At 37.0% G+C, this 26,924-nt stretch overlaps 2 protein-coding genes across 20 annotated transcripts in view; both read right to left on the reverse strand.

Moving 5' to 3' along the window:
- rorab (RAR-related orphan receptor A, paralog b) overlaps nt 1-20,888 on the reverse strand; it is an 86,293-nt gene extending 65,405 nt beyond the window's left edge. For both annotated transcript variants that reach the window (XM_087259420.1, XM_087259419.1), the window contains exon 1: nt 20,591-20,888. In XM_087259420.1, the coding sequence (XP_087115546.1) occupies nt 20,591-20,744 (154 nt within the window). In that variant the 5' untranslated portion in view covers nt 20,745-20,888. The remainder of the gene's footprint in view (nt 1-20,590) is intronic.
- Nucleotides 20,889-23,764: 2,876 nt separating this feature from the next.
- Nucleotides 23,765-26,924, reverse strand: part of vps13c (vacuolar protein sorting 13 homolog C) — a 96,245-nt gene continuing 93,085 nt past the window's right edge. For all 18 annotated transcript variants that reach the window (XM_087261206.1, XM_087261204.1, XM_087261200.1 and 15 more), the window contains one exon: nt 23,765-26,717. In XM_087261206.1, the coding sequence (XP_087117332.1) occupies nt 26,619-26,717 (99 nt within the window). In that variant the 3' untranslated portion in view covers nt 23,765-26,618. The remainder of the gene's footprint in view (nt 26,718-26,924) is intronic.

Raw genomic sequence — 26,924 nt, forward strand, 5'->3', positions numbered from 1 at the left:
TGGCCTCCACAGTCACCAGATCTTAAACCAATAGAGCACCTTTGGGATGATGTGGAATGGGAGATTTATTGGTGTGCAGTGAATATCATGTCAATATGGACCAGAATCTCTGAGAAATATTTCCAGTACCTTGTTGAAACTATGCCACAAGGGATTAAGGCAGTTCTGAAGGCAAAAGGGGGTCCAACCTGGTACTACTAAGGTGTACCTATTAAAGTGTTACTAGTAAGGTGTACCTAATAAACCGGAATGCAGGTTTGTTCTCCTTTTGAAGAAACAATCCTATTTAACAACAAAAAGCTCCCCTAGAGCTAAACAGTAAAGTTTTACCATTTTTAAACCCATTCAGCCAACTCCGGGACTGGTGGAAGCATTTTTAGCTTAGCATAGAAAAAATTGTTGAATCAGATTAGACCATTAGCGTCTTGCTCAAAAACGACCGACAAGTTTCTGATTAGTTTATTGCATGTCACGGCCAAAACAGCAAAGTTTGCTCTGGCCACCCTGGCGACAACGCTGTCTGCCTTATCAGCTCTGGTTGTGAGAGCGTCAAAATACTCTACATTGGTCTCATATTTGTTTACTCAGGAAAGAAATGACTGTCTTTATTAATGAAACTGCTAATTCATGTGATTTGTTCAAATACGCTGAATCATTTAGAAACAAAACAATGATATTCAATAACTACCTAATTAAAAAAAAAATCTATACTGACATCCTGGGCTCTAGTTAAGCAATCTGAGCACATAGTCTAGAGCTGTGTTTCTCAACCACGTGCCTGGATAACCACCAACAATGCATCTTTTGGATGTTTCTTTTGTATGTCAAACCCATTACAGGTCTATCAGTCTCTGCAAATGAGCTGATGATCTGAATCAGCTGTCTTTGGTTAAGGAGACATGGAAAATGTGCAGAGCTGGTGGTCCTCCAGGAACGTGGTTGAGAAACACTGGTTGAAAAATGAATTTCAAAAGGAAAAAAAAAGCAGTCGGTGGCAGGCACATGTTCAACTAAGTTTGTTCTTATTCTTTTGAGTTATGAGTCTGTTTTGGATGCAGCATGCATTAAACCAATCAGAAACTCTTCAGTCATTTTTGAGCAAGATGCTAATGGTCTAATCTTATTCAATGATTTATGCGAAGCTAAGCTAAAAATGCTCCCACCAGTCCTGGAGAAGGCTGATTGGATTTAAAAGTGGTAAAACTCTACTGTTTGGGCAGCACGGTGGCGCAGTGGATAGAACTGTTGCCTCACAGCAAGAAGGTTGTTGGTTCGACTAGGCTGGGCCAGTTGGCATTTCTGTGTGCAGTTTGCATGTTCTCCTCATGTTTGCATGGGTTTCCTTCGGTTGCTTCAGTTTCCCCCACAGGTCCAAAGACATGCGCTTTAAAGTGATTTGGGTAAGCAAAACTGCATGTTCTGGTCCTCCAGGTTGGGAGTTGAGCGTTGGGTTAACGACCCACCTTGTAAAAATTAGATGTTAGGAAACACCAACATGGTGCGGCTAAATATCAACTTTGATAAAAACAGCCCCGGGAGTGAGTAAAAATCTGCCATTTAACTCTTGTGGAGCTTTTTTGTAAATAGGATTGTTTCTTTAGAGGAAGAACAACCCAGGATTCCACTCAAGCCGGCAAAAGCAGACCTATAGTATATAACATTTCAAAAACTACAAATCCATCCTAAAACCTGCCGGTAGATACCAGGTAAATAATTGCAGCATGCCATTTCCCCTATTAAAGGGAAGTGGTGTAACCGAGAGCAGCTAATGCATCTGAGTCACCAAATCACACACACGACATCCAGCCATAACATTACAATTCAAGCAGACACCTAACAGTGACAGACACGGTGATGAAGCTTCTTAAAGAGCTGTTCTGCTCAATCGCACTCGAAAGATGTTTATTTGACAAACTAGTCGCTGAAGGAGGAAGCATATGTGTTTATAACTGCAGCTGGAAGCTTCAGTAAAGGCCGCTGTGTTAAACAGAACCGAGGATGAGTTAAATGGAAAAATGTAATGGATTTATTGACGTCATCTCCGTTTTAAAATTCCACATCGCTCTTACTCCACATGCAGATTTCCCTGGGCCACAGAGTCACCATGTCTGTCTGTTTCCCTCACGTCTGAGATTCATCAAAGTTTGCTCATCGGCTCAAACAGCATTTGAATCAGATGTTATCTTAGGGGCAGCTCTCACTTTTCTTTCATTAACAATGACCAATGACAATGCAAATGTCACCTGATGACACGATAGATCCGCAGCGCAAACAATGCCTAGTTTAAACTGATGTGGACAACTGGTTCGCCCTGTTTGGAGATGTGGCCAGTGTCACACCTAAAGCTCTCCTTGTGTACACAGACACAGACCCACTCAGCTCTCCACTCACATCTTCTGTTGAATGTCAGCGTAAGAAGCCGTTTGAAAGACAATATGAGAGAAGGACTCAGACCAGTTTGTTGTTTAGGCATTTTTTCTGATCCTAGAGCAATCTGATCATAAAAATGACAGGTGTATATCCCCTCCAAAATGGATTGGAGATGGATATAAATCTTATCGCTCAAACCACTTCAGGAGGTGGTCTGGGATACACTCCATAAAAAATCGACTTTATTTTATGGTTTCATTGTATTATTGTGCAATAATTAATCAATAAGTAATTTTTTTAGAATGTTAAGTTCATATTAAATGACATATTAAACAACAGAGACATATCAAACACCAGTGGCAAAAATAATAGACGAATAAAGTGTTTGTTTTTGGTGGAAGTATACGTTTTTGGTGGAAGTTATAAGCAAATGTACTTTTATTATTCTAAAAAATGTCTTGCATGTATCTGTATAATAAAACATACATGTTTGATTTAGCCTATAAGGAGAAGAATAGCTTTGCGTGTTTGTGATGATGTTTTACTGGAACATGAGTGAAGTACAAAGCCTCCTTTAGCCAACATATAGGGCCCTATCATACACCTCGCGCAAGGCGCAACGCAATTGTTGTTTGCTAGTTTCATAGTTTCGGCGCAAGAGTTATTAAAGGATTAAAATCATACAAAACATATTGTTTTCTAGCCTGCATAAATATAAAAAACACACTTTCATGCCTTCTCCATCTTAGGGGGCTTTTTCAGTTTATTCATAACAATTTGCTTTTGTATAATGTTATTATTATTAGCTTTATTATTTATTATATGCATATTTATATATATATATTTTTTATCAAAAACAAGCTTAGATTTGTCCACCTGTCAGGTTTCAGACCATTAGGGGCATAGCATGTGTATTTGGATATAACTCAAGTTTTTGAACACACTTTGTTATTATTGTTTATTTATTCGTTTGCTGGAAATTAGAACTGAATTTAGAAATAGTTTTGAAACAAATCTTTGCGCTTAACAAACAAAATTCATTATGTAGGCTATAGGCTAATGGATATCTGTGCATACAACATGTTTCTCTATCCACGAGAGTGAAAGTGAAAGTAAACAATGAGGAGGCTCATCTCTCATTCTCACCTGCAGATGCTCTGTTTAACTGTTTTCTCTCTAGTGAAGCATTCAGTTTTTCCACTTACAAAAGTCAGTCATGTAAATAGCAAATGCGCTATGGCGCAGCACAACTGGCTCTTAAAGGGAATGGGAGATGAGACTCTTATTGGTTTATTCTCAAAACACACCTATAACTCATTAAGAGAATAAGCTCAACCCTGTTAGACCATGCGCCACGGCGCAAAGTGCATAGCAAAAGTGGATTCCAACTTGCCCTTAATGCGTTTGCGCCCTGCACTTTGGACTCTGCGCATGGATCGGCAAAATAGAGCCCATAGACTCTTTCATATGCTGAATAAGATATTTAGCTTACTTTTCTGTCACAGGATTTAATGATAGAAATCATATCAGTTTAGCAGACACATTTGTGTGGCCAAATGTAAATAAATTTATTTTCACATATCTCACAGTTATTCAATCAGAGAAAATCAATACATAGGAGTTTCATTTCAAATGCAACAATCATGGAAGAATATTTCAATAAATCATGCTATACTAAGGGTAATCATTTACTGATATTACCATTGATGAAAAAAAACAAGTCATTAACCCATTTTGTGCCTGTGTTTTAGTAGATCACCTGCACTCCAGTTCATGGCATTTGCTTATTTGTAATCTAATTTGCACTGCTCTTGCTTAATGGTGTCATCATTATGGAAATGAGCTGTCATTGTCATTATGTCACTCACTAAACTTTACACTCCAATCTGCACTTTTATGGGATTGCACTCTTACCTGGTTTAAAAATTAATTCCTTTGTCAGAAAATATGCATTTAATTAGATTAGAAAGACTTCTTGTTTCTATAAAAAAGAAACATCTATATAAATGTATTTATAAAATTATTTAAAAGCTTCTTAAACTTTTAATCAATCCATTAATCTTCTTTAATGTACTACTAGCCAAAGAAACCTGTGAAACATACATGCTTTTTCCACTATTTGTTCAATGACTCTACCAAATAAGCATATTAGATTGATTTTTAAATTTAAGTATTGAAATTCTGTTTTGTCAATACAAATATGAATTTAATTATGTAACATAATAAAATATAAAGTGTGTTCATTTGTAATAACATTTTACATTGTTTTTAATCAAATAAATGCAGACTTAGTAAGCAGGAATCTTTCAAAAAACAATAAAATGATTTTAATAACGGTTTACATTTTAAAATATAAAATAAAATTATAAATAAAAAAACAAAAATAACAGCTCTTGGTAGGGTTAGGTTAATAGATGATCGGCTGAGCTGGCATCATGATCCTCTGCCTCCGGATTCGAACCCAAGCGATTTTCACTGGCGTCGAGCAAAGGAGTATGCAAAATCACTCCTTGACGTTAGATGGCGCTACACAACTTTGAGCTTCTGACACCCGCTTGTTACACAGAAGAGGAAGACAAAGTTGACACGCTTGTTGTTATGCATGGTTCAAGCGGCAGCTCCAGCTCTAGCGATGAAGAAATTATTATTGTTTACTAGTGCAATAAGCAGCTCCACGTTCATATCGCCTCTGGTCATCTTTTTCAGTGTGCGCTCGCGTTGACAGTTTTTGCGCTTGAGCGCCTCCAAGTGAGGTTTACTGTTACTTTAGCAGCTTCAGTGTTAATCTGATTGGTGGAGAAGGTTTTGACGTGGTGTGTCAAAACAAAGAAACGAGCATGATTTTTACAAATGATGCTTTTGTGGCTGGCGTTTTGCTCGTTGATGTGCACAATAACATTGTGACATTGACGCCCTTTATTTAAGTCACGAGGCATTAAACGTCGACGGAAAATGCGAGCAAAAAAACGTCTCGATGTGCACGTTTACACTAATACGTCTTAGTTTTAAAATGGCATTTTAGAATAAAAACAATCCACGTCCACACTGGCGTTTCACCTAGCATTTCTGAAAAGATCTCCTTTTATACCGCTAAAACCCACATCAAGTGACCACACACACACACACACACACACACACACACTCTGTCATGAGCTACAGGATATGCGGACGTCTGAGCTCCAAGCAGTCAGTGGGTGCTTTGAGCACAAAACCCCAGAGAGCAGTGCACGTCAGACAGGTTATCAAGGATGTACTGCTGGATTGCTTCTAATTATAGTTGGTAAACATGATATTTGTTTAATCTTGTCCCAATCTATCGACTCTTCTGTCTTTTGAACTTATCGGGTATTGTGTTACAGCGTCAGTAAACTGTTTCAATCTTTCGATTTCACGCTTTTACTTAGTAATTTTAGCCAAAGTCTCAGATGCTGTTGGCTGGTTGCTGTTGGTTGTGCACCTTTTTAACCAACCAAGTTTGTCGACGAAATTATACTGACAAAGATCACTCTGCCTATTCATGCCAGAGTCCTGCAGAAAATGATTGACAGGTGGTCATTTGTGTGTAACATAATTATTTATTTATGATTTGGTTATGGGTAAAACAAAGACCATACGGGTCAAGTAGTTGAAACAGTAGGCATAAACAATTAATTCACCACTGCAACAACGATCGTCCATCGCAATGTTTTACATTAGCCATCGTACGATGCCAAATTGGTCAACATCGTCCAACCCTAGCTCTTAGTTATAAAATATCACTGTGATATCACTATAAGATGACCTAACATAACCTATAATATACATATATTTTCACATACAGTTTCCAGTTGGGATGAGCTTTCCTAACTTTCCCCGCACTATTGAACATTTGCTGATCAACAACAAAACAAGAACACGAGAACAGGACATTGAACATTTTTCAAAAGCTGAACTAGTACTTCTCTAAGGTCACTGTGGTTACAGAATAACTTCAACACGAAGGTCTGTGGTAACAACCCAGACGATGAGCTAAATAACATCAGTTCTGCTACTGGATAAAAAAAGCAACATGAGCTGCATAAAGGTTCATTGTTGGTTCACTAAATATTCCTGTCTGACACCGGTCTTTCAGTTCATCAAGATAAGACAGCCGTTTAAAGGTCTAATTACAAAGTCCTAACACAACTGATAACCGGATAAATTACAACACTGATCACCAGGAAATTAAAGTCCCCGCTTACCAGAAAAGCAGATGTTCCTCCACTGTACTGTACTTCTGCTACAGTACATCATCTGCAGATGTGCTGCGTCAGGGTGCTGAACCACCTGCCTTAACCAGTGGGAAAACTGTCAAGGAAGACTAATAGCCTGGCTTCAGTCCAGCAGCTTAATGAATGAGATGTTTACCCTTACCTGGCAGAGGCCAAGCATAATGGCCAAATGGACAATTCAGTAGGAAGAGAGGAGAATAGGACCTTCAGTTGAGCCAGCATGTGTAATTACTTTCAAAATTATAATAATAGATTTGCTAACAACTGATTTTGTGTGTGCCTGTGTGTGTGGATATTCTTGACATTTTTGCATCACTAAAAAATATTAATAATATTTACAAAACCCACATGCACAGACTTTCAAATAATTAATGAAATAATAATTGGACAAAATCACTAATGATTCAACATGAAATATAATGCATTCATGTGGTGATGCTACAGAACACTGCTGTGTGTAACTTTCATGCATGGATAATAAGTTGTTTGATATAATGTTAAAAAAAACTGTACTGTACAGGAGAGGTATTCATCAACAAGGCAGCCAAATGGAAAAATCCTTCAGGGCATGGGAGAATGTTTCATATTGAAAAGCTATCTACAGATAACAAGGCTATATGATGCAGCTTAATACACCATGTATTCATCATTTGGTCACACTATTAACTAAGCATTTTAGCTCAAACTACGAATATGCTGCTTACTAACAGTAAGGTGGTAGGTTTTGGGTAGGAATAGAGATGTAGAATAAGATCATACTTCATACGTATTAATAAACAGCCAATATCTTAACCATAAGCATGTAATAAGCCAGTAGTAAATAGTGTAAATTGATACTTCAACTGTTACCTGTTATATAATGTTTAGTTACTGTATAGTTTACTTTCTTTTGATAGTGTCTTTAGACATTCTGTTAAATATGATTAATAAGCAATTTAGAAACAAGTCAACTATTTTTCACTAAATTACTGTCACCAAATTACTTAATGCCAAATTACTATAGGTGACTGTTAGGTGGCTAGGTTAAAGGTTACTTATAGGCAGTAAAATGTCTTTTGGTTTACCAGCAAAATAAAAAGCAAATAAATTAATTTGCAATATATTGCTGAACATATTATTTTTTTCATTAGTATTAATTAATTTAGATACATAATGTAGGAAGTGGGCAGCACGGCGGCGCAGTGGGTAGCACAATCACCTCACAGCAAGAAGGTTGCTGGTTCGAGCCTCGGCTGAGTCAGTTGGCGTTTCTTTGTGGAGTTTGCATGTTCTCCCTGTGTTCGCGTGGGTTTCCTCCGGGTGCTCTAGATTCCCCCACAAGTCCAAAAACCTGCGCTGTAGGCAAATTGGGTAAGCTAAGTTGTCCGTAGTGTATGATGGATGTTTCCTAGTGATGGGTTGCAGCTGGAAGGGCATCTGCTGCGTAAAACATATGCTGGATAAGTTGGCGGTTCATTTCGCTGTGGCGACCCGAGATTAATAAAGGGACTAAGCCGAAAAGAAAATGAATGAATGAATAAATGTAGGAAGTGACCAAATTCAAATGTTACATCCTTCCCTACTATGTAGTAGATAGGAAAACAACATGTGACATAAGAAAAAAAAAAATTGGCAAAAAGTGCCAAGATGACAAGATTTCGTACTGAGTTTACACTCCTACTATTGCAGAGAGGCAAACTGAAGTTCTTATTTAAAAGTCCTGTGAAGTTTTTAAGATGTTAATACAAGGGTGTCCACACTCGGTCCTGGAGGGCCGTTGTACTTTAGCTCTAACTCTAATCAAACACACCTGAACTAGCCAATCAAGCTCTTACTAGATATACTAGAAATTTCCTGGCAGGTGTGTTGAAGCAAGTTGGAACTAAACTTAGCAGGACACCGGCCCTCTAGGAACAAGTTTGGACACCCATGTGTTAGTATATTGTTCTAAAGACTATATATATAAGGTAATGTGGACCAAAACAGTGGCAAAATGTGCATTTACAAGATATAACCGGATATAAACATCCTAATCTTCCAGTCTGTCACCTCTGCCTCAAATTTTCTGACCAATCAATGGCTCTCCAGTAACTCATGCTCCGCCCCCTTCAAGACGCTTCTCATTTGTTTTTATTTAATGTGCTTTTGCTCAACCACTCTCACTAGCAGAGCAGTGATAAAACAAAACGCTATTGGTTGTTCTATAAAAAGGGGAGGGGCTACTTAATGTCCCACCCTCTCTTCATGTTTCAGTTGAAATGACATCAAACAACAAATAAAAATGCAGGTTTTAAAGCACTTCACAGGACCTTCAAAACAAAATGAAAATGACCAGATATTAGCATTGTTAACAATAAACAGATAACAGACAATCTACCATTACTGATAGTTGTCTTGAAGCAGCAAAGTTGTTAACATTTGATATAAAGGGAACTAAAATAAAGTGTTAATTAATGTTTCACATGAGAGATATGTCCAATTATAACAGGACATTCAGATAAAAGTCAGTCAAACCTAAGACAAAAACATAACTCACCTAAAAAAGATCAAGTATTATTCTGTTTTATACAGCATTGACTTCTCTAGCTAAAATGTACATCCATCATAATGATGGATCGTGTGACTTCACAACTGAAAACGTGCTGGATGTGGCTCATGGGCCGCCACCTATAGTCCTTATATACAATATATACACCCAATAATTCAAGCACTAAGCATTTCATTTTAAATTAAAAGTCTCTTACAGGTTTCTTTATATGCACTGCAGTGATTTTTTTAAGCTCAAACGGTAGATCATGGTGCTGACAACATCAAGGTCATGAGTTCATTTTCCTGGGAACGCATGATAAAATTTATGCAATGTTTGTCACTTTGGACTAAAGCATCTGTAAAGCCCATTAAGTGCTGCCCTTGTGGAGGAGCTGTATCACAGGCCACATTAAAGGAAAACCGGATGCATCCTGAATGTTTAATTCACTCACTCCTCAGTGCTGTTTGAGATTATAGTTTGTCTGCCAGCTGCTCTGACATCATTCAACAAAAGTGTAACTTTCTGCCAATGCCACGAATCATGCATCCATCCAGGAATGTGTGTGAGAGACACTGCGTGTGTGTGTGTGTGTGTTTCTCCAGCTGCACGAGAGAAAGGAGGATGTTTTGTCCAGCTCTTTTGACATGACACCCTGACAAATGATACCAAATTTATCACACTGTTTAGACTGGAACACGGCTCACTGGAAAACACGATTCAACACAAGCTCTCCTCTTGGAAGGTCAGTTCGCGTTCAGACAATTTATCAAATAAAAAAAGATCAGATGATTTATTTACACTCGAGCACTACAGCTCCTGTCACATTATCAGTGGTGATGAAATAGCCACTCAACGGAACATTCCTGTTGAGAAAAGAATGTGCAAAAACAGTAGGGATATGCAAATTACACATTTCTAAAGCTGATGGGTCAGAATGACTGAAAAAATAGACTAATCTGTTATGTAATTAGGCAACATTTTATATTTTGACTAGAGGGTAGGTTGGCTGACTAACCACTGTGACTAATTGACAAGAAAGTATCAAGGAAACGCTGTGTGCTGGAAGTTGTCTGGTTTCCGCTAAAGTTCCTTTCAAGAAAAGTGAGTTCATTCAACGGCCATATATGCAATTCCTCTGGGCAGCTCTTTTGGGCATGCAAGACCAACTCCTGTTTACTTCAACGGGGAAATACAGAAATCTCAGACATTGCTTACAAAATCCATACCGAAATACCATTTCAAAGCAAAACCTTACATAAACCTTTTTCATAAATGTTACTTTTTATTAGGGATGTACAGATCCGATCACATGATCGGAAATCAGGCCCGATCACATCATTTCAGACTCAATCGGATGTAACCGTCCGATCAGAACACGAAAATATAGGTGTATACATGTATGCATTATTTTTTAACACATGTATAGTTATGCTGTAGCCTGTAGCACAGAGTGGGAAATCTTTCTTGACTTTCTTGATCTTTCTTACAGAAACAGTAAGCATGACATCACTTTGTTGCAGAGACACTATTGGTTAAATGCCAGTAAAGTAGAACACAGAAGCAGTTTGAAGCAGAAAGCACGAGTATGTCTGCGGTCTGGAGGTATTATAAAGTTGATGACAACAACATTTCCATGACAAACTGTGAGATATGTAAACTTGGGATTTAAGTTGAGGTGCTATTCGTTGTTATATTTGACTTTTTTATATTTATTGTTGCACTAAAGTCCAAAAGTGAAGAATCAATGTTATTTATTACTTTATTGTTCAAGATATGCCACAGAAGTGCTCTGTTTGGAAACAGAGTTGTTGAATGTTAAAATAAGGTGAATTAAATAAAAAATAAGGAACATCCTGTTTCTTCACTCTTCTTTATTCTTTTTTATGTATTATAGAAGTATCGGATCTGGTTTCGGTAGATACTCAAAATCAAATGACTCGGGCTCAAAGGCAAAAAAAAAAAACCCTGATCAGGACATCCCTACATTTTAATGCTCAAAAAGCATTAAAAAGTGTATATTTCAAAGTGTACATTTGCAGTATTAAGTTCTCACTTTAAGATGGTTCAAAGGGAACCAAAGTTAAGAAAATACAAGCAAATAGAAAAACATCTCCATCAATTTGACAACACACATGCATACAAATTATCACAAAGCACAAGCAAATACAGAAATGAACTGAAAACAGTGCAAACCACAACAGGATCGTGTCAGGGGACCCCAAAAAGTGACAAAACCAGCTGCTTCCTGCTTTAGAATCAGTGGTTTATTTTATGTAACTGTGGAATTCGTCAAATTATTAGTCAAGCTGAGCCGAGCTTTACTGTCATTCTGCTACATGTGTGGACATACAGTGGAACTAAATATTGCGATTCCCTGGACTACGCTGCTACATAAACAAACATGATCCTAAATATGAGCAACACTGGATGTAAGAGCTATTTTAAACCTTTATATAACTAACATACTGAAGCGGTAATCTAACTATACTAAGTATTAACTATGCATATACTATTTAACAATCGAAGGCAGACTAAGTACTTTTAGGGCTAAAATATACAAACACATCAAGAATCTGTAGGACCTGCATGTTAAACTAAAAACCTCTCAGGCCTACAACAACACTGCTGATGCTTTTTATGTAATAAGAAGGTTTTATGTAATAATAATACACAAATGATATCTAACAATTTGAGTGAACAAAAGACTAGATATCTAATTTTTCTGTCTATAATAAAATAACATTTCAAGCAAAATGTCTACTTGAATGTTTTAAATAACAGTGAAATAATGATTCTTAATCATTCAGCATAAAATAGATGTATGTAAAAATTAAACAACAAGCATGGTTTTCATTATTAATAGGTGTTTGTATTATTATTCAAAACCATTTCTTGCTGACAAATTTTGACAAATAGTGTTTAAAGGATGATCTATTAACTGGATGTTCTACTAATGTTACAATTAATTGCATTTTAGTGTCTCCTGTAAATAATAGAAAACAATGAGAGTCATTATATCTTGCTCAGAGATAAATAACATTTATTACACTTTTATTGTTTGATGTGTGAAAACTTCTCATCTTTGGCTTAAATTAATATTTAATCCTTGTGAAAAAAATTGTAAATGCTACTAACTAGAGAGCATATCTTGTGTTTTTCCTACACACAACCAGATCAGATGTATAAAGGTAATAAAACCCTGTTGAATTCAATTAGCTCATTTATTTCATGTTAAAAATCTAGTGCCATTGACACAGTAAATACATTTTAATTAATTTAATAACTACTCATTTTAGGTGGTCATTAGAAGCAGTTAAACCCTACTTTAAAACCTCCTAAGCTGGTTCACCTCACTAAGCCATTAACTCCACTCCTTTACGGCACAAACTTGAACTTTTTGACCTACTAATCAAATCACCCTATCACACAACCTCCCCAAATGATTCATGAGGAACCTGAGAGGTGGAGCTGCTGCTCTGAACGTAAACAATCTAGTAACTCTCTGGTACATGCTGGAGGGGAAACATGAGGCTGAGTGGCGGGACCCAAAACACGGTTACACGGTTACCCAGCAGGGAGTACATCGAGTACAGTGTGGCGTACTCAGTCTGAACGCTTTGCCCCTTTTCCTCAGGAATCTCACTGAGCAAGAAGGTAAAAACAGCAATTCTGAGAATGTCGTCTTAACAACATGTTCCTCTCTGAGTGCTTTACAAGGTAGGTCATGAAGAAACTTTGACTTGGACACATACAGACAGCAAAAGCCCTAGAAAAAGAGTTCACCCAAAATTAAAAATTTGGTCATTATTTACTCAACCTCTGTCCTTCTTTAACTGTTAAGTATCATTATTCTGAATATATTTTAAAGAATGTTAAAATCAGTAGTCATAAGCCGTGTTTCCATCCTATCGTGAAGTGAATCTTTTAAAAGTTTGAAAAGAGAAACACAAATCAAGTGCAATTTCATTACCTTGTTAAGCTGGGTTCACACATTAAAAGTAAAAATATTCTAAAATATTAAAATATAATTATTTAATTAATTATATTAAAATATATAGATTATACACTCACCGGTAACTTTATTAGGTACACCTGTCCAACTCCTTGTCAACGCAAATTTCTAATTAGCCAATCACATGGCAGCAGGAAAACGCACCATGTCATAAAGCACAAATCATCTCAGACTGGTTCCTTGAACATGATAATGAGTTCACTGTACTCTAATGGCCTTCACAGTCACCAGATTTCAATCCAATAGAGCACCTTTGGGATGTGGTGGAACAGGAGATTCACATCATAGATGTGCAGCCGACAAATCTGCCATAACTGCGTGATGCTATCATGTCAATATGGACCAAAATCTCTGAGGAGATTTGTTGAATCTATGCCATGAAGGATTAAGGCAGTTCTAAAGGCAAAAGGGGGTCCAACCAGGTACTAGTAAGGTGTACCTAATAAAGTGGCCGGTGAGGGTGTATATATATATATATATATATATATATATATATATATATATATATATATATATATATATATATATATGTAGTAGATTACATAAAAAAATCAATACAAATGCTGTGAAAGTGTGAATTTACATCTTTGCTTCAGGTGTAAAAACATCCTGCGATGTTTGAACTATAGCGAGTGATGTGGTGCTCCATGTTTAATGTGAACCCATCATTAGAGTGGCTAACTATAGTATTGGTAACCTAGTAACCAACAGTAAACAAGCCAAGCATTGTGGAGTTTATTCAACAAATGCATTTCCATCTCTCATTACTGACATCAACCCTTTTTTGCACAAGTCCAAAGGCACCTCAAGCAAGCGTTAAAAAACCTTTTTTGTGAATTACGCAGGGATGTAACGATTTAATCTACAGGTTTGAATCGTCACATATTTAAATCAATTGTTAACCGGCTCACGGTGAATGATCATGTTCCTAGAATTATGCTATTGTTATTGTAAATTTGGCATTTCCACAATTTCTTTCTCATGCAAAACTTCAAAATGCTGGAAACCCAGATATTAAATACCATATTTTTTCCCTACTATGGATGTCTTCCAAAAAAAAAAAGAGAAATTGTCATTTTTTGGGTAATTTATCATTTAATTTAGCATTTCAAATAAAACACACAACCTTATTTTAAATTGGAAGTGTACCTGGCAAATGGATAACTCTCCAGAACTACTGACTGTGGTAAATGAGTGTAAAGCGAGACTCCAAACAACAAGAGTGTATCATGTAATCAAATATTCCACCAGATGGACAACGCATTTCTCCTCCACCTAAAAGGAGCCGTTAATGATTCGTATCTTCTCGAAGTGCTCTTCAACAACCCCATTTACAATCACTTAAATGTTCTGTACCTCTGAACTCTCTAAATCCACAGCAATTCTCAGATTACAGTGAGGCTCAGTGGAGAAAGCTAATTAGCCCGAAGTAAGCAGATCGTTTGGGAAGCTCCTACATTCGTATGATGGAAACACCTTCTCTCACCAAAGTCATGCTATGGCAATTTGGCAACTGTTTTTAAGGGTGTGAGAAATACTTTGGCTGACATCATCAGATTTGTCACACCTGTTGCCAATTAATCCTGTTACCACTTCAATAACACTACAACAATGTACAAAAAGCCAGACTACAATAGTTTTCTGTTTCTTTGTGAATACTGTACATTTCCTATTTGTCTTTATTTTTCTGTGTTTTTTCATAATTCCAGATAAGACTTGTCAAAGCCAGGTTTAAAAAAAAACAGACACTGGAAACTTCGTATTCCTGTTAATTTTGTTAAAGGCACCATGTTCATTCCATTGGAAACCCAACATTACAGATACTTTCCTCACATGCTTCAGTTCATGTTTAAAAAAAGAAAAAAAGGAAAGAAAAAAAAAGATATTAGCAGTCACCTGATGCCATCTTTTAACAAAACATTTTAGGGCAAACAATGAGAGAAAACAATATAATATATTACAAATTATTATAATATAATAATAAAACCATTATAAAAAAATTCAACAATTTCCCTTCCTTATAATTTGACCTTTCCTGAGAAAACAGTACAGCCCATTATATATTTCACAATGACATTACGGAGAGCTTTATTTGGTGTTAACAATTGTTTACATACCGATATTTATTTAAGGTTCACAGTGAAACCCACAAATAATGAACTGCATTTTCATATTTCTACATTTTTGCCACCATCCTATAATTGTCAGAAAGAAATTTTTAATCATTTAAAATGGCTGTGTTTGTTATAAATGATGCATCTGTGCACTTTATTCTTTTGTAACAATTAATAGATCCTCTGCTTTTCTGTGTGGAGTTTGCACGTCCTCCCTGCGTTTGCGTGGGTTTCCTCCAGGTGCTCCGGTTTCCCCCAGAGTCCAAACACATGTGAACAGGCGAATTGGGTAGACTAAATTGTCTATAGTGTATGAGTGTGAATTAATGTGTGTGGATGTTTTCCATGGATGGGTTGCGGCTGGAAGGCCATCCGCTGCGTAAAAACCTGCTGGATAAGTTGGGGGTTCATTCCGCTGTGGTGACCCCTGATTAATAAAGGGACCAAGCCGAAAAGAAAATGAATGAATGAATAATCGATCCTCAGGCGACGCAGTGGTGCAGTAGGTAGTGCTGTTGCCTCACAGCAAGAAGGTCTCTGGTTTGAGCCTTGGCTGGGTCAGTTGGCATTTCTGTGTGGAGTTTGCATGTTCTTCCCGGATTCACGTGGGTTTCCTCGGGGTGCTCCATTTTCCCCCAAAAGTCTAAAAACATGCGTACAGGTGACTTGGGTACGCTAAATTGTCTGTAGTGTATGTGTGCGGGTGAGAGTGTATGGGTGTTTCCCAGTGATGGGATGCAGCTGGAAGGGCATCCGCTGCGTTAAAAAAACCATATGCTTGATATATTTGCGGTTCATTCTGCTGTGGTGATTCCAGATTTACAAAGGGACTAAGCCGAAAGAAAATAAAAGAATGAATAATCGATAATCTTTAATCAAATATATAACCTTCCTTACACTTTAAATGACTTTTCTTCACTTCTGGTCACATGGAATGTCTTTAGGGCGGGGCTATTAGTGCATGTCAAACATTTGCACAGTTCATAGGAGGCAATAGTTTAAAGGAATATGATACCATTCAATCTATAAAATTTACCTCATCCTTCTTGTCATCGTCAAGCATCTGACAACATTCTGCAGCAGAGGGTGCCGACTACGATTACTATAAACCAAAAACCACAACTGAGTGCAAACTGCCATTCAAATTTTCCTCCATGTTGTTAGTAATACCAATCTACCAATAACTGAATTTCCATTTCCAAAGAATGAACTCAAGCACCTAACTACAGTTTATTTCCATTAAAGAAACCGTTACAATAAAATATATGACACGATAGCCGGAGGAAAAATTCTTATCTTCTGTTTCCTGCCAACTTTAATGCTTTTTACAAAAATCGAAATCACTTTTATGAATTTTAAAAAGAACCTGGTCATCTTTGACCCTCAATTCTGCACAAAAATGCTATATATAGAGATACTTACTGCTTAATTTAGCAGAAAATATAACATTTATTCTTCTTATTCAAAGCAGCGAATTTTAAAACTACTGATGTGTTCACACCATGTCATCATAATTACCATAATTACTAGATGACAACCTGGAGGTGTTTACATCCCGTGACTCACAATTAAGCATTTCTATGGCAACACTTTGAATGTCAAAACAAATCAATAACCAAAACTACAAAATGACAAGCAACAGCAACTGCCTTAATAAACATTTAATTTATTTAGAAGAAAATTAGATATTATTTCAATTAATTGACTTAAACATTCTTTAGAAATTATCCTCAAACTACAAAAACATGACCAATAGTCAGTAATAACATTTTATTAAAGAGAAATATCTGCTTTACAACATTTTGCTAAAAGCTGGTGTCAATAAGAGCATTTATACTCACACGCTATAATCAGATCTACAAATACTTTACTAAGGATTGTATAATCAATTCCAGCATAGTATAAATGCGCTTTGATGTAACTCAGAATTCCCACTTCGATTCAAGTAGACACGGTTGAGACGACTCATCATTCACCTATACACCAGAAACCCATTTTGTCTGCTTGGACATGGAATACAGCTCTTTTCCTTGTTTGCTTTTTGCATTTGAGCAGTGAGTCAGGAACAGCATTGCGCCCCACTGCACAACAGCCTCAAGTGGACATCAGATGCTCAGCAATGGCCTTGCACATTTTTTGGCTAAGCGCTAGTGTGGAGCCACTCGTCCACCCCGAGGCCCACCGACTCCAATGGGGAGCAGAATTTGAGCAAAGGCAGTGTTATGTAACATCAGCACGGGTTGGTAGTCCCTGTGCTATTAAAAACATGGAGCTTTTAGAGGGACTGCTGAGAGGAAGAGTCTCTAAGGCTGAAGGAGAATCCTTAGGAGACGAGTTCAGTCAAATATGACACATGATATAAGCTGTTTTCAAGAACGTTAAAGAAAGTCAGTCATGCAGGTTGGAATAGTGAGTAAATGATGAAAGAATGTCTTTGTTTAGGCCTGGGTATATGACAGATCAAATCTTTGTGATGTAATCTATTTGTGAGTTCAGAGAATTCTTAAATATTAAACAATCACAGCGGTTCATTCCGCTGTGGAAACCTCTGATTAATAAAGGGATTAAGCCGAAAAGAAAATGAATGAATGATAAACATGATTAACATTAAATAAGATTTAAATTAAGATCAACGAAATGTGATCACAAAACACTGACTAAATTTTTATTGTTGCTTGTTCAAACTGCTCATTTAAAATGAGTTAAAACAACACAATTCTGAAGTTGTGTTTGGGACTCCCTAACTGTTTTATGTTGAATCCACTTTGTGTAGGGACAACATGATGAAATCAAGTCAAACCCAACATTTTTTACAGTGAATATAATAACAATTATAAAACTAAACCGCTCATTTACATGATTCACTGGCCAGATATTTTAAAGTGATCAGATCTTGTTGAAATAGTGTGGACCTCTGTCTGTACTCTCAAAGTAAGGAAAATCATTTAAAAATATCTAAGATAAAAATAGGGACTTAGATATTGATAGTTAAAAACAACAGTTCTTTTATGGATGAAAGACAAAAAGATCAAAACCATGAGCTGAAAATGAACTAAAAATAAAAACGTTGCAACTCAATCTTCAGTCAAATCTCATCAAAAAGGTCTAGCATAACAACAACTGTTTCAGGCAGGCACCAAAAAATACCATGATTTATACATTTGTATATGCAGTATATATACGTACAGTATATGTCGCTTTTTGGCCTTTTCACCGAACATTAGTACAACAAAGTAGATCACATATTTATATAAAGCAGGTAGTGTCTACTCACACAAGCCCAACATGAAACTTGACCCACGATGATTCATAGAGCTTAATAATAAAAACACTGAAGCTTAGATTGGGAAACGATGAGTAAAGACCAATTAGGGACTTTTTTTTACAGCAGAAGTGCGCTTGGATTCAATTATTCACTCAGATTGACATCTCAAATACCGTTCGCATCAAGAACAGAACTGGAGTCTTGTTATAATTATTTCATGTATTACAGTGATTATTGTGTGGTACGCAGGATTATACTTTTTCCCACAATTCTGTTTTACATGAAAATCACCACATCTGGAGATTGCATGCACTTCACATGAAAATGCTCCAAAACCATATCTCACAAGTGAATTTGGCATGTGGTAGCACATGTAAAGATCAAGTGGTTTTATTGTTAAGCATATATTGCAGTGGCTGATTAATTAAAGGGATAGTTCACCTATAATTTTAAATTCTGTCATGAATATCTAGTCATGAATTTGTTTCTTCATAAATCTCAGTTTCTTCTGTCAAATGTAAGACACTGTGAAAAATGCTGGAAATCTGTAACCACTGACTTACATTGTATTTGTTGTTCCTACCTCAGAAGTCAGGTTTCTAGCATTGTTCAATAACTTATTTTGAGCTCAACAGAAAAAAAAAAAAGTCAAAGGTTTGAAACCACTTGAGGGTGAGTAAACGGAGTACATTTTCATTTTTGAAGGAACTATCCCTTTAAAATGCTTGACCACAAAGTGGTTTACTGTTAATTATTTTTAATGAACATGTTAATCAGTCAAGCCTGATTACATTCCAACCTCAGATGATGTAAAAGGATGTTTACATGTTTTCTTCGCGCGCACCATGACATTGCTCTTTAATACTGAACGAGATGACCAAAACCTCTGGGAAAGTTATCTTAACCAAGCAGGGGTATTTGAGAAAATGGGTTAGCGGGTTAGGAGTGTCAGACCATTATTCCAAGTCCAACAGAAACTCCTCAAGCGGCCGGATCCATAATGGTTTACCTGCCTCCGTCCGTCCTCTGGTTACATAACAGGGCGACGAGAGCGCGTGAGTCCGCCAAGAGAAAACGCGGCAAACGTGTGATTGTGAACACGGGAAAAATAACACTCTACATCAAAAAAACTAAGTGGTCAGACATGTAGACCAATTTTTTTACACAAGCAGTAAAGACGTTAAAATAGCCTTTCATATCCTCTCATTCTGTGTGTGACTTAACCTGTTACATAACAGCTCTCCACACACACGCAAGCACAGCGCAACGCCTGCCAGACACTCGGGCGGTGTCTCCATACCAAACAAGCTGCCTTTTAAGACAGCATGTGAAGGCTACACAGTCGCACATGTTGTGGCAAAACCGCTGCACAGGCAAGCAGCTCAACCAGGTTTTGAAACACAGCCACAGACGAGCCTGCCAAAGCCAAGCGGACCTGAAATCTGCTCCGACGTCCTAAACTGTGTCAACTATGATGGTCCACCGAATGACACATTAACCGACATTTCTTTGATTTGTACCCCTAAATCACAGAGAAGGGGTGTGGCTGTCTCATGTAAAACAAGCGCTCATTTACACAATATGAAATCACCACTTTGCTATGCAAATGTGTCTGGTGCCCTTAAACACTGCTAGTGGAGATGCAACATATGGACACGGTTACCACAGAAATCGACTTAAATGAACACACAATGAGAAAAGGAGTATATAAAGCTGACAGGCGTGAAAAATGACAGCACTGTTTCATTAACTAGCAAACAGCATGGGAGCAATAGATCAGAAATGACAGGTAGTCAGTGGCCAGGAATGCTCGGACTAGTCTACAAATGTGTGTATTATTATTAGTTCAATTGCACTAGGCGTGCATGTGTACGCTGGACCACCACCAGGCCTCAATATATGTAAAATACCATGATGTTTTATCTATTGCAAATTCAGTGCTAATATGAAACAGCTTGACCACATGCAAGGACTGAAGTTTTAAGATCAAGCTCAAATTTGATCTCCGTGAACTTGGCTGAGCAGGAAAATAATCCACAAGCAAGTTTCGATTGGGTTCTTCGAGCTTACCCTTGTTGGTACTTGAGCAACTCTGCCGCCGAACTGGTGCTGGTTTGTCGGTTTCAGGCTTGCTGTCCGGTTTTACCGGGCTGTCCTCCACCGAGGCGCCCGCTTCAGAAGCACTCTTGCGCGGTACCGTCTCGGGCTCTGGCGGAGACTCCATGTTAATTTGCCGGCTTCAGTTACTAATACAACGGAATCGCTTTGTAGAACAGCTCGGGTTCGTTTTACATCGTCTTTTGGTGCGGATTGCACTTGAGCGTGTGACAGATCTGTTAGTGTTCATGAGAGCGGGTGTGGCCCTTCTGTCCACAGACAGCGCTGTTGAGCGCGAGAGACATGATGGTCACACCAAACATACACGGACACACTCTCTAACATTCCAGCAAAGGCATATGGAGCACATTTAACGTTTACATGACAGTTTATTGCGTCCAAATTCAGGCTGGTGCAACCAATATTTGCTTACATAACTATACAACCTAAATATAATTTGCATTATCAACAAATATCAATAGTTAGCTCTTTGTAGTAAGAATACACACAAAACATGCAAAAGTTAAGAGTTAATTTTTTTCTTAAAACTGAACTTAGAGTACCCTACTTCAATGATTCATCAAGCTGGTGAGCGAGACGCAAACAAAACATTCGCAAACCGCTAACGCTGATTCAATTCGACTGGCGACTGAATTTTATGAAGCAAAGGCAAGTAGAAAACATTAATGCAGCACAGACACAGAAACAAAGAAAAAGTACACACAGAGGTTACTAGGGTAACAGGGAAACAACAATGATGTAATTTTCAGAGGACAAAGGACAGAGATAAGTTTTACTGCTTTCAAATTGACCAGAGCTCTGAGCAAATGAGCGCTATCAGATGTTTGAATGTCCCGCAAAAAAAATGTAAAATTTATTTTTAAAAGATAAATATTTATAATTAAGCCAATTTCTCAAACAGCAAGACAATGTACTTGTAAAACGAGACTGGATACAAATGAAAATATTATTTTACTATTGTTTTCATCAAGTTAAAAGATGCGAACACGATTTGATAGCGAAGCTCAATAACGAGAGTTCATTCATGCGCATTAACACTATTTGGCAGGAATTACTTGCTCGACTATTGCGCACGTCATCAATATTTAAGGTCAATTTGAGTGATTCATTATGACATTTTAACTTGAGAATTAGTCCAACATTAGTGCGTTGTTAATATTGTTTTGTCGTTAAATATTTCCCAACGCTCATTACGTCTTATGAGTAAACGCATGCATTTTCCCAGCATTTCTAATGTTGCCTGGTCTAGACTTGCATTGCTCCCTCCCTAACGCGCGCGCACACACACAAACACACACAGCATGCTTGACATGTGATGAGCGAACATGCTGCTGACGTATTTCCGCTAAACGCAGTCTGCAGGAGGCGCAGCGCGTGGACCTCAGCGTGCACAAGTATTTTCATGTATTTCATATGATCTCATGTGGGATGAAGTTAATTTACAAGCACAATTACACCCCGCAACAATATTATATCTGAATAATTACAATATTCTAATCACAAGAGTATATTCATGAAAACTTGGGTTGATAAAGGGATTCTTTTAATAGGAGCGTTGTTTAACATTAAAGGATACCTGATGACATATGGGGGATTTCTTTCATACTTTGATTTTCCAGTAACCCCAAAGGAATACGCCTCGGTAATTGGAGTTATCTCTTCTAGTATTGTTTCTTTATACTCTAAGAATGCATCCTTTCTTTACCCCCTACTGAAAAAAACAGCTTAAACCTAGGCTGATTTTGGAGGGGGTTTGGCCATTTCCAGCCTGGTCTTAGCTGGTCAGGCTGGGAGATGACCAGCCTAGCCAGGCTGGAAGCCCAGCTAAAACCAGGCTGGTCAAGCTAGTTTTAGCTGGTCATTTTCCAGTCTGACCAGCTAAGACCAGGCTGGAAACCAGCCTGGAAATGGCCAAAACCCCTCTAAAACCAGCCTGGTCGACCAGCTAAAACCAGCCAAACAGGCCGGTTTAAGCTGGATTTTTGCTGATACTTTCTGTGGCCAAATTTGTTTTTCATTAAGCAAAAAGAATAACAATAAGAACATACGTCTACTATTCCAAAAAGAACTGGTTAGTAAACCATGTTATGTTCTATTCGTCTAAGATTACTCAAAATATTGATTGGAAGAAAGTTTGGGTTTTACCTAATAAATATCTAATTACAAATAAAATCTAAGGATTTTTATTTAAGATACTACACAAATGTTACCATGCTAAGCCTTTTTTTAAACCAGATTTATTAAAGACATGGATGTCAACTGTCCATCATAACCAGAAACAGTATCGCATATTTTCTGCCATTGCCTGTGTACAAAATGGTTATGGGGGAAGATATCTAAATTTATAAGTGATAAAGTGCTATCAAATTTTCTTTAACTGTACGAGTATGTTATTTTTGTTTTTTTTTTGAACTATGATACAAAGTTGGAAAATGAAGCTCGTGTTATTAATCTTCTGATTATACTAACCAAGTTTCATATCCATCAATGTAAATTCAGCTATTACAAACCTGTTTTTAGTTGTACTAAAAGAACTAAATATTTATTTAAATACCATTAAGAAGAGTACAAACAAAAAAGCTGTTAAAACTGTATATTTGTTTGACACTTTTTAGTTATTATTAGCAAGACCTAGAATAATTTATTTGTAATTTTTTTCTGTTATTTTATTTAGTTTTACCTATAAAATTTTTGTATCTCCATATAATTTTTCTATATACCTTTAATTTTGTATACCTCTGGCATTGTTTTGTATGTATCATTCTTGCATTAAATAAATAAAAAATACAATATCCAACTAAAAAAAAAACAATATTCAATGGAGAAATAAATATGATCTCATGTTAGTGAATCAGTATAAGAAGGTCATGAAATAACAGATGTGTGATACTTTTTCTTGGTATTTTTCAAAATAATGCAAATTTAGGGGGAAAAAATTAGGAAACTAAACATTTCTACATTACATAATGTACAGTAATCTTTAGCTGGAATTAGTTTATGGATTAAAAGTGCATTAAAAAGCTTTTTTTTTGTATATTCATAGTAGAATAAATAGAACACTGACACTTTTATCAGTTAGATTTCACTTTCACTTTATATTGTTCATAATTAATGAGGTCACAATGATTATTTTAACCAAATGTGATTTATTTAGTGCATTTAAGTTTAACGGAGATGCAATTAGAGTGCAATACTATAGTTTCTATGTACAGCAGCATCAAGCTACAGTAGATTTCAATACAATATGGGATGTATGATCATGACTACAGCACATTAGGTTTCCGGAAAGATCTTTCATGCAGTAAAGCAGAGGAAATTCTTATATAAAGCCTGACATTCCTAGTGTTTGCTTTGGATTAGTGGAGATTACTTATGACATTTTTGGTGTCTTTGCCCGTTACAGCTGTCTACACACAGCAGCATTGACCTGTGGGTGTATGTCGGGTCTACTGATGCATAGGAAATAGGAGGACATGGAAAGAGCCACGGTGGAGGGCACGGGATAACCAACCTCTCCTTTCCTGCCCACAACAGGCCAACAGGGGTCACTTGCACCCACATACAGGAAGCCCAGTTTCTTAGCAACATGGAGAGAATCCATTGCCAGGTGCTTTGACATATTCTCTGAACATCATTGTGGGAAAACTGAGAAGAGGTAGAGTTAAGGTCATATCTTAATCAAACTAATTGTGGAACAGCAGAAACTGCACTTTTATTGCATAGTCATAGTCCACCACGACTCTATCCGAAATCACATAGTTTCCATTTACTGTATATAGCAGGTGTAAAACAGTATGGGACAAAAGAAGTAGGTCTGAGTTCATAGTAATCATAAAAGAGTATGCACAAAGGACCCAGATGACCTAATACTGCTGGCAAGATTCTGAAGTGTGCAAACTATGAACAATCCCATGAGGCCGTGGACGAGGATTTGTGAATTGCAATGCCCAGTTCAAAATGGCACACTTCTTGTGCACTTACAGTCTTGTGGACATACAATAGCCAATGTATGAGTATGACTGTTAAGTCTACTGAACATAAATGCAATGTTAAGCTCTCTGAAGCTCTCACCCCATTTGCAGCCATTGTGCACTGTCGATACATTGTAGCAAGCTTTGACCTCAAAGCAGCATTAGGTCACGGAAGTGCAGACAGAAGAACACCACAAGAGTTCAGGATGTCATTTGGGATCGCGTAAGACAGTGTTTTACATGCCCTGGAACGTAAAGCCAAAAAACAAACAGACAAACAAACAAAACAAAACAAACAGATTGCCCCCTGGTGGCTGGATGCTGCATTAGTCATAATCCCCACCCACTCACCGTTAATTCAAATACAATATTCGCCCAAATGCTTTAATTTGGATTTTGGGTGCTTCTTATAATGCTGATGTTTGTTAGTTATTAGTTGAAATAAATATGGGGTGTGCCTCCATGACTGTGCACTTGTTTTTTGTTTTGTAAATATGGCCAGGACTTTAATACTGCAGCTCCAACTCATGATCACCACTGGGTTAACATAAGTTAGAATAATACATTCACCTGGCCCCACAGCTGCAAATTGCGGGTCCTTCAAAGGATAGTTCACCGAAATATAAACATTTACTCTCCCTCAAGGGGTTCCAAAGCTTTAAGAGTTTCTTTCTTCTGTTAAACACAGGATATTTTACAGAAATCTGAAAACTTGTTACCATCGACTTTCTTAGTCAATAGTATGGAAATACTATGGAAGTCAATGGTAACAGGTTTTCAGTTTTCTTCAAAATATCTTCTTTTGTTTTCAGGAAGAGAAGCAATGGTTATGGAACGAGAAGGATTAGTTAATGATGACAGAATTTTCAGTTTTGGGTGAACTAACCCTTTCAGATTTGAAGTGGTCATTGCTGTACTATTATTAATAACAACAGGGGGCGACCCGGAATAACATTCATGACGAAATAGTGGTGAAGAAGTTAGTAAGTGGAGTTGCTGAATTAATGAATTTAATTATATATAAAATGAACAGGTTGAGGATGAATTAAGAGAACACTCGTTAAAATGTATGCTTTTAGCACTGTGTTAATGAGTAATTTAGGCTACATTTTTCATCAATGCTAACTGCATGCGTAATGCAAAACATTATATACAATAAAAATAAGTGCATTTTGTTCTCTAAAGCTGCTAAAAAAACAGCAAGCACGACAAGACTCTGCTCCAAGTTGTACATCTTTAAGTATGGAGCTGTGCAAACTCAAATCTAATGATTGCTAACACTGTAATGACATCAGATTTGCATGCACCTAAGCAAAAAGTATAAATCAGCATTCAGGCTCTTAATGACGTCATTGGTGCAAGGTGACAGCAGCCATTCTTTTCTATAGTAAAAGCAAAAGTGGTGACGTGTTGGCCATCATTGTTTTTACAGTCTATTGATGCAGCTGATGCTGGTAAGTGATAACATAATAACATGGATGAATGTATATCAAGATAACATTCAAAACACACACACATACATATTATATAAAATATCCTTATGAAAATAAGTAGCTACGCCTAAGGCTATGTGATTTCGGACAGAGCTCATGTCTGGAGAAAAAGTTTATGCATCATTTCTACCATTTTTGAGTACATTTATGCAACGTCAGGGGAAGGATGATCTAGAAACAAAGATAAGGGTGTGGGCCAGATTTCTTGTAATCGAGGTTGGTAGAATATTAATCTAAACAGTGCATATTATAGTTGAATATTGTAGTGATTTTCTTTTATAGCAACACAAAAATCTCTTACCATGATATTCAACTTGTCCTACATCAATACATCAAACATGACAGCAAAAATCAAAGTGCTTAAATCTATTGAAACATAAAAAAGAGATAACTCCAAAAAACTCAGAGATACATTCAAAACTCCAGCGAGTTTAAAAAAGACATTTGCCTAAATATACTGCATTTCTAAGCAAAACATATATAAATATATATGATGCTTTGAATGCTAGGCATGATTCAACTGTTGCCCATTTTGATAAAGCGCTGTGATTTCTGCCTCGCCATCTGATGTTGCTTGCGTGCAAACTGGGCATTGTCGATTCCTTCTCGCAGTCTCTGCGAAGAACGAAACAAAATAGTCCATAAAAAGGCCAGCATTTGTTTTTTTAATATGTTGAGATGCAGTCATTTTGATAGCTCTGTACTTCTACGCAGTGTAATGGCATGTGTACACTAATAAGATAAAACTAGTGCAACCTGTGTAACTAGCTTAATCGCAAGTTGGCATCTGTGAAATGGCAAGCTAAACATAAAACAGTTGCT

Source organism: Danio rerio, chromosome 7 (genome assembly GCF_052040795.2).
Source record: "Danio rerio strain M-AB ecotype USA chromosome 7, GRCz13ab, whole genome shotgun sequence".
Lineage (NCBI taxonomy): Eukaryota > Metazoa > Chordata > Actinopteri > Cypriniformes > Danionidae > Danio > Danio rerio.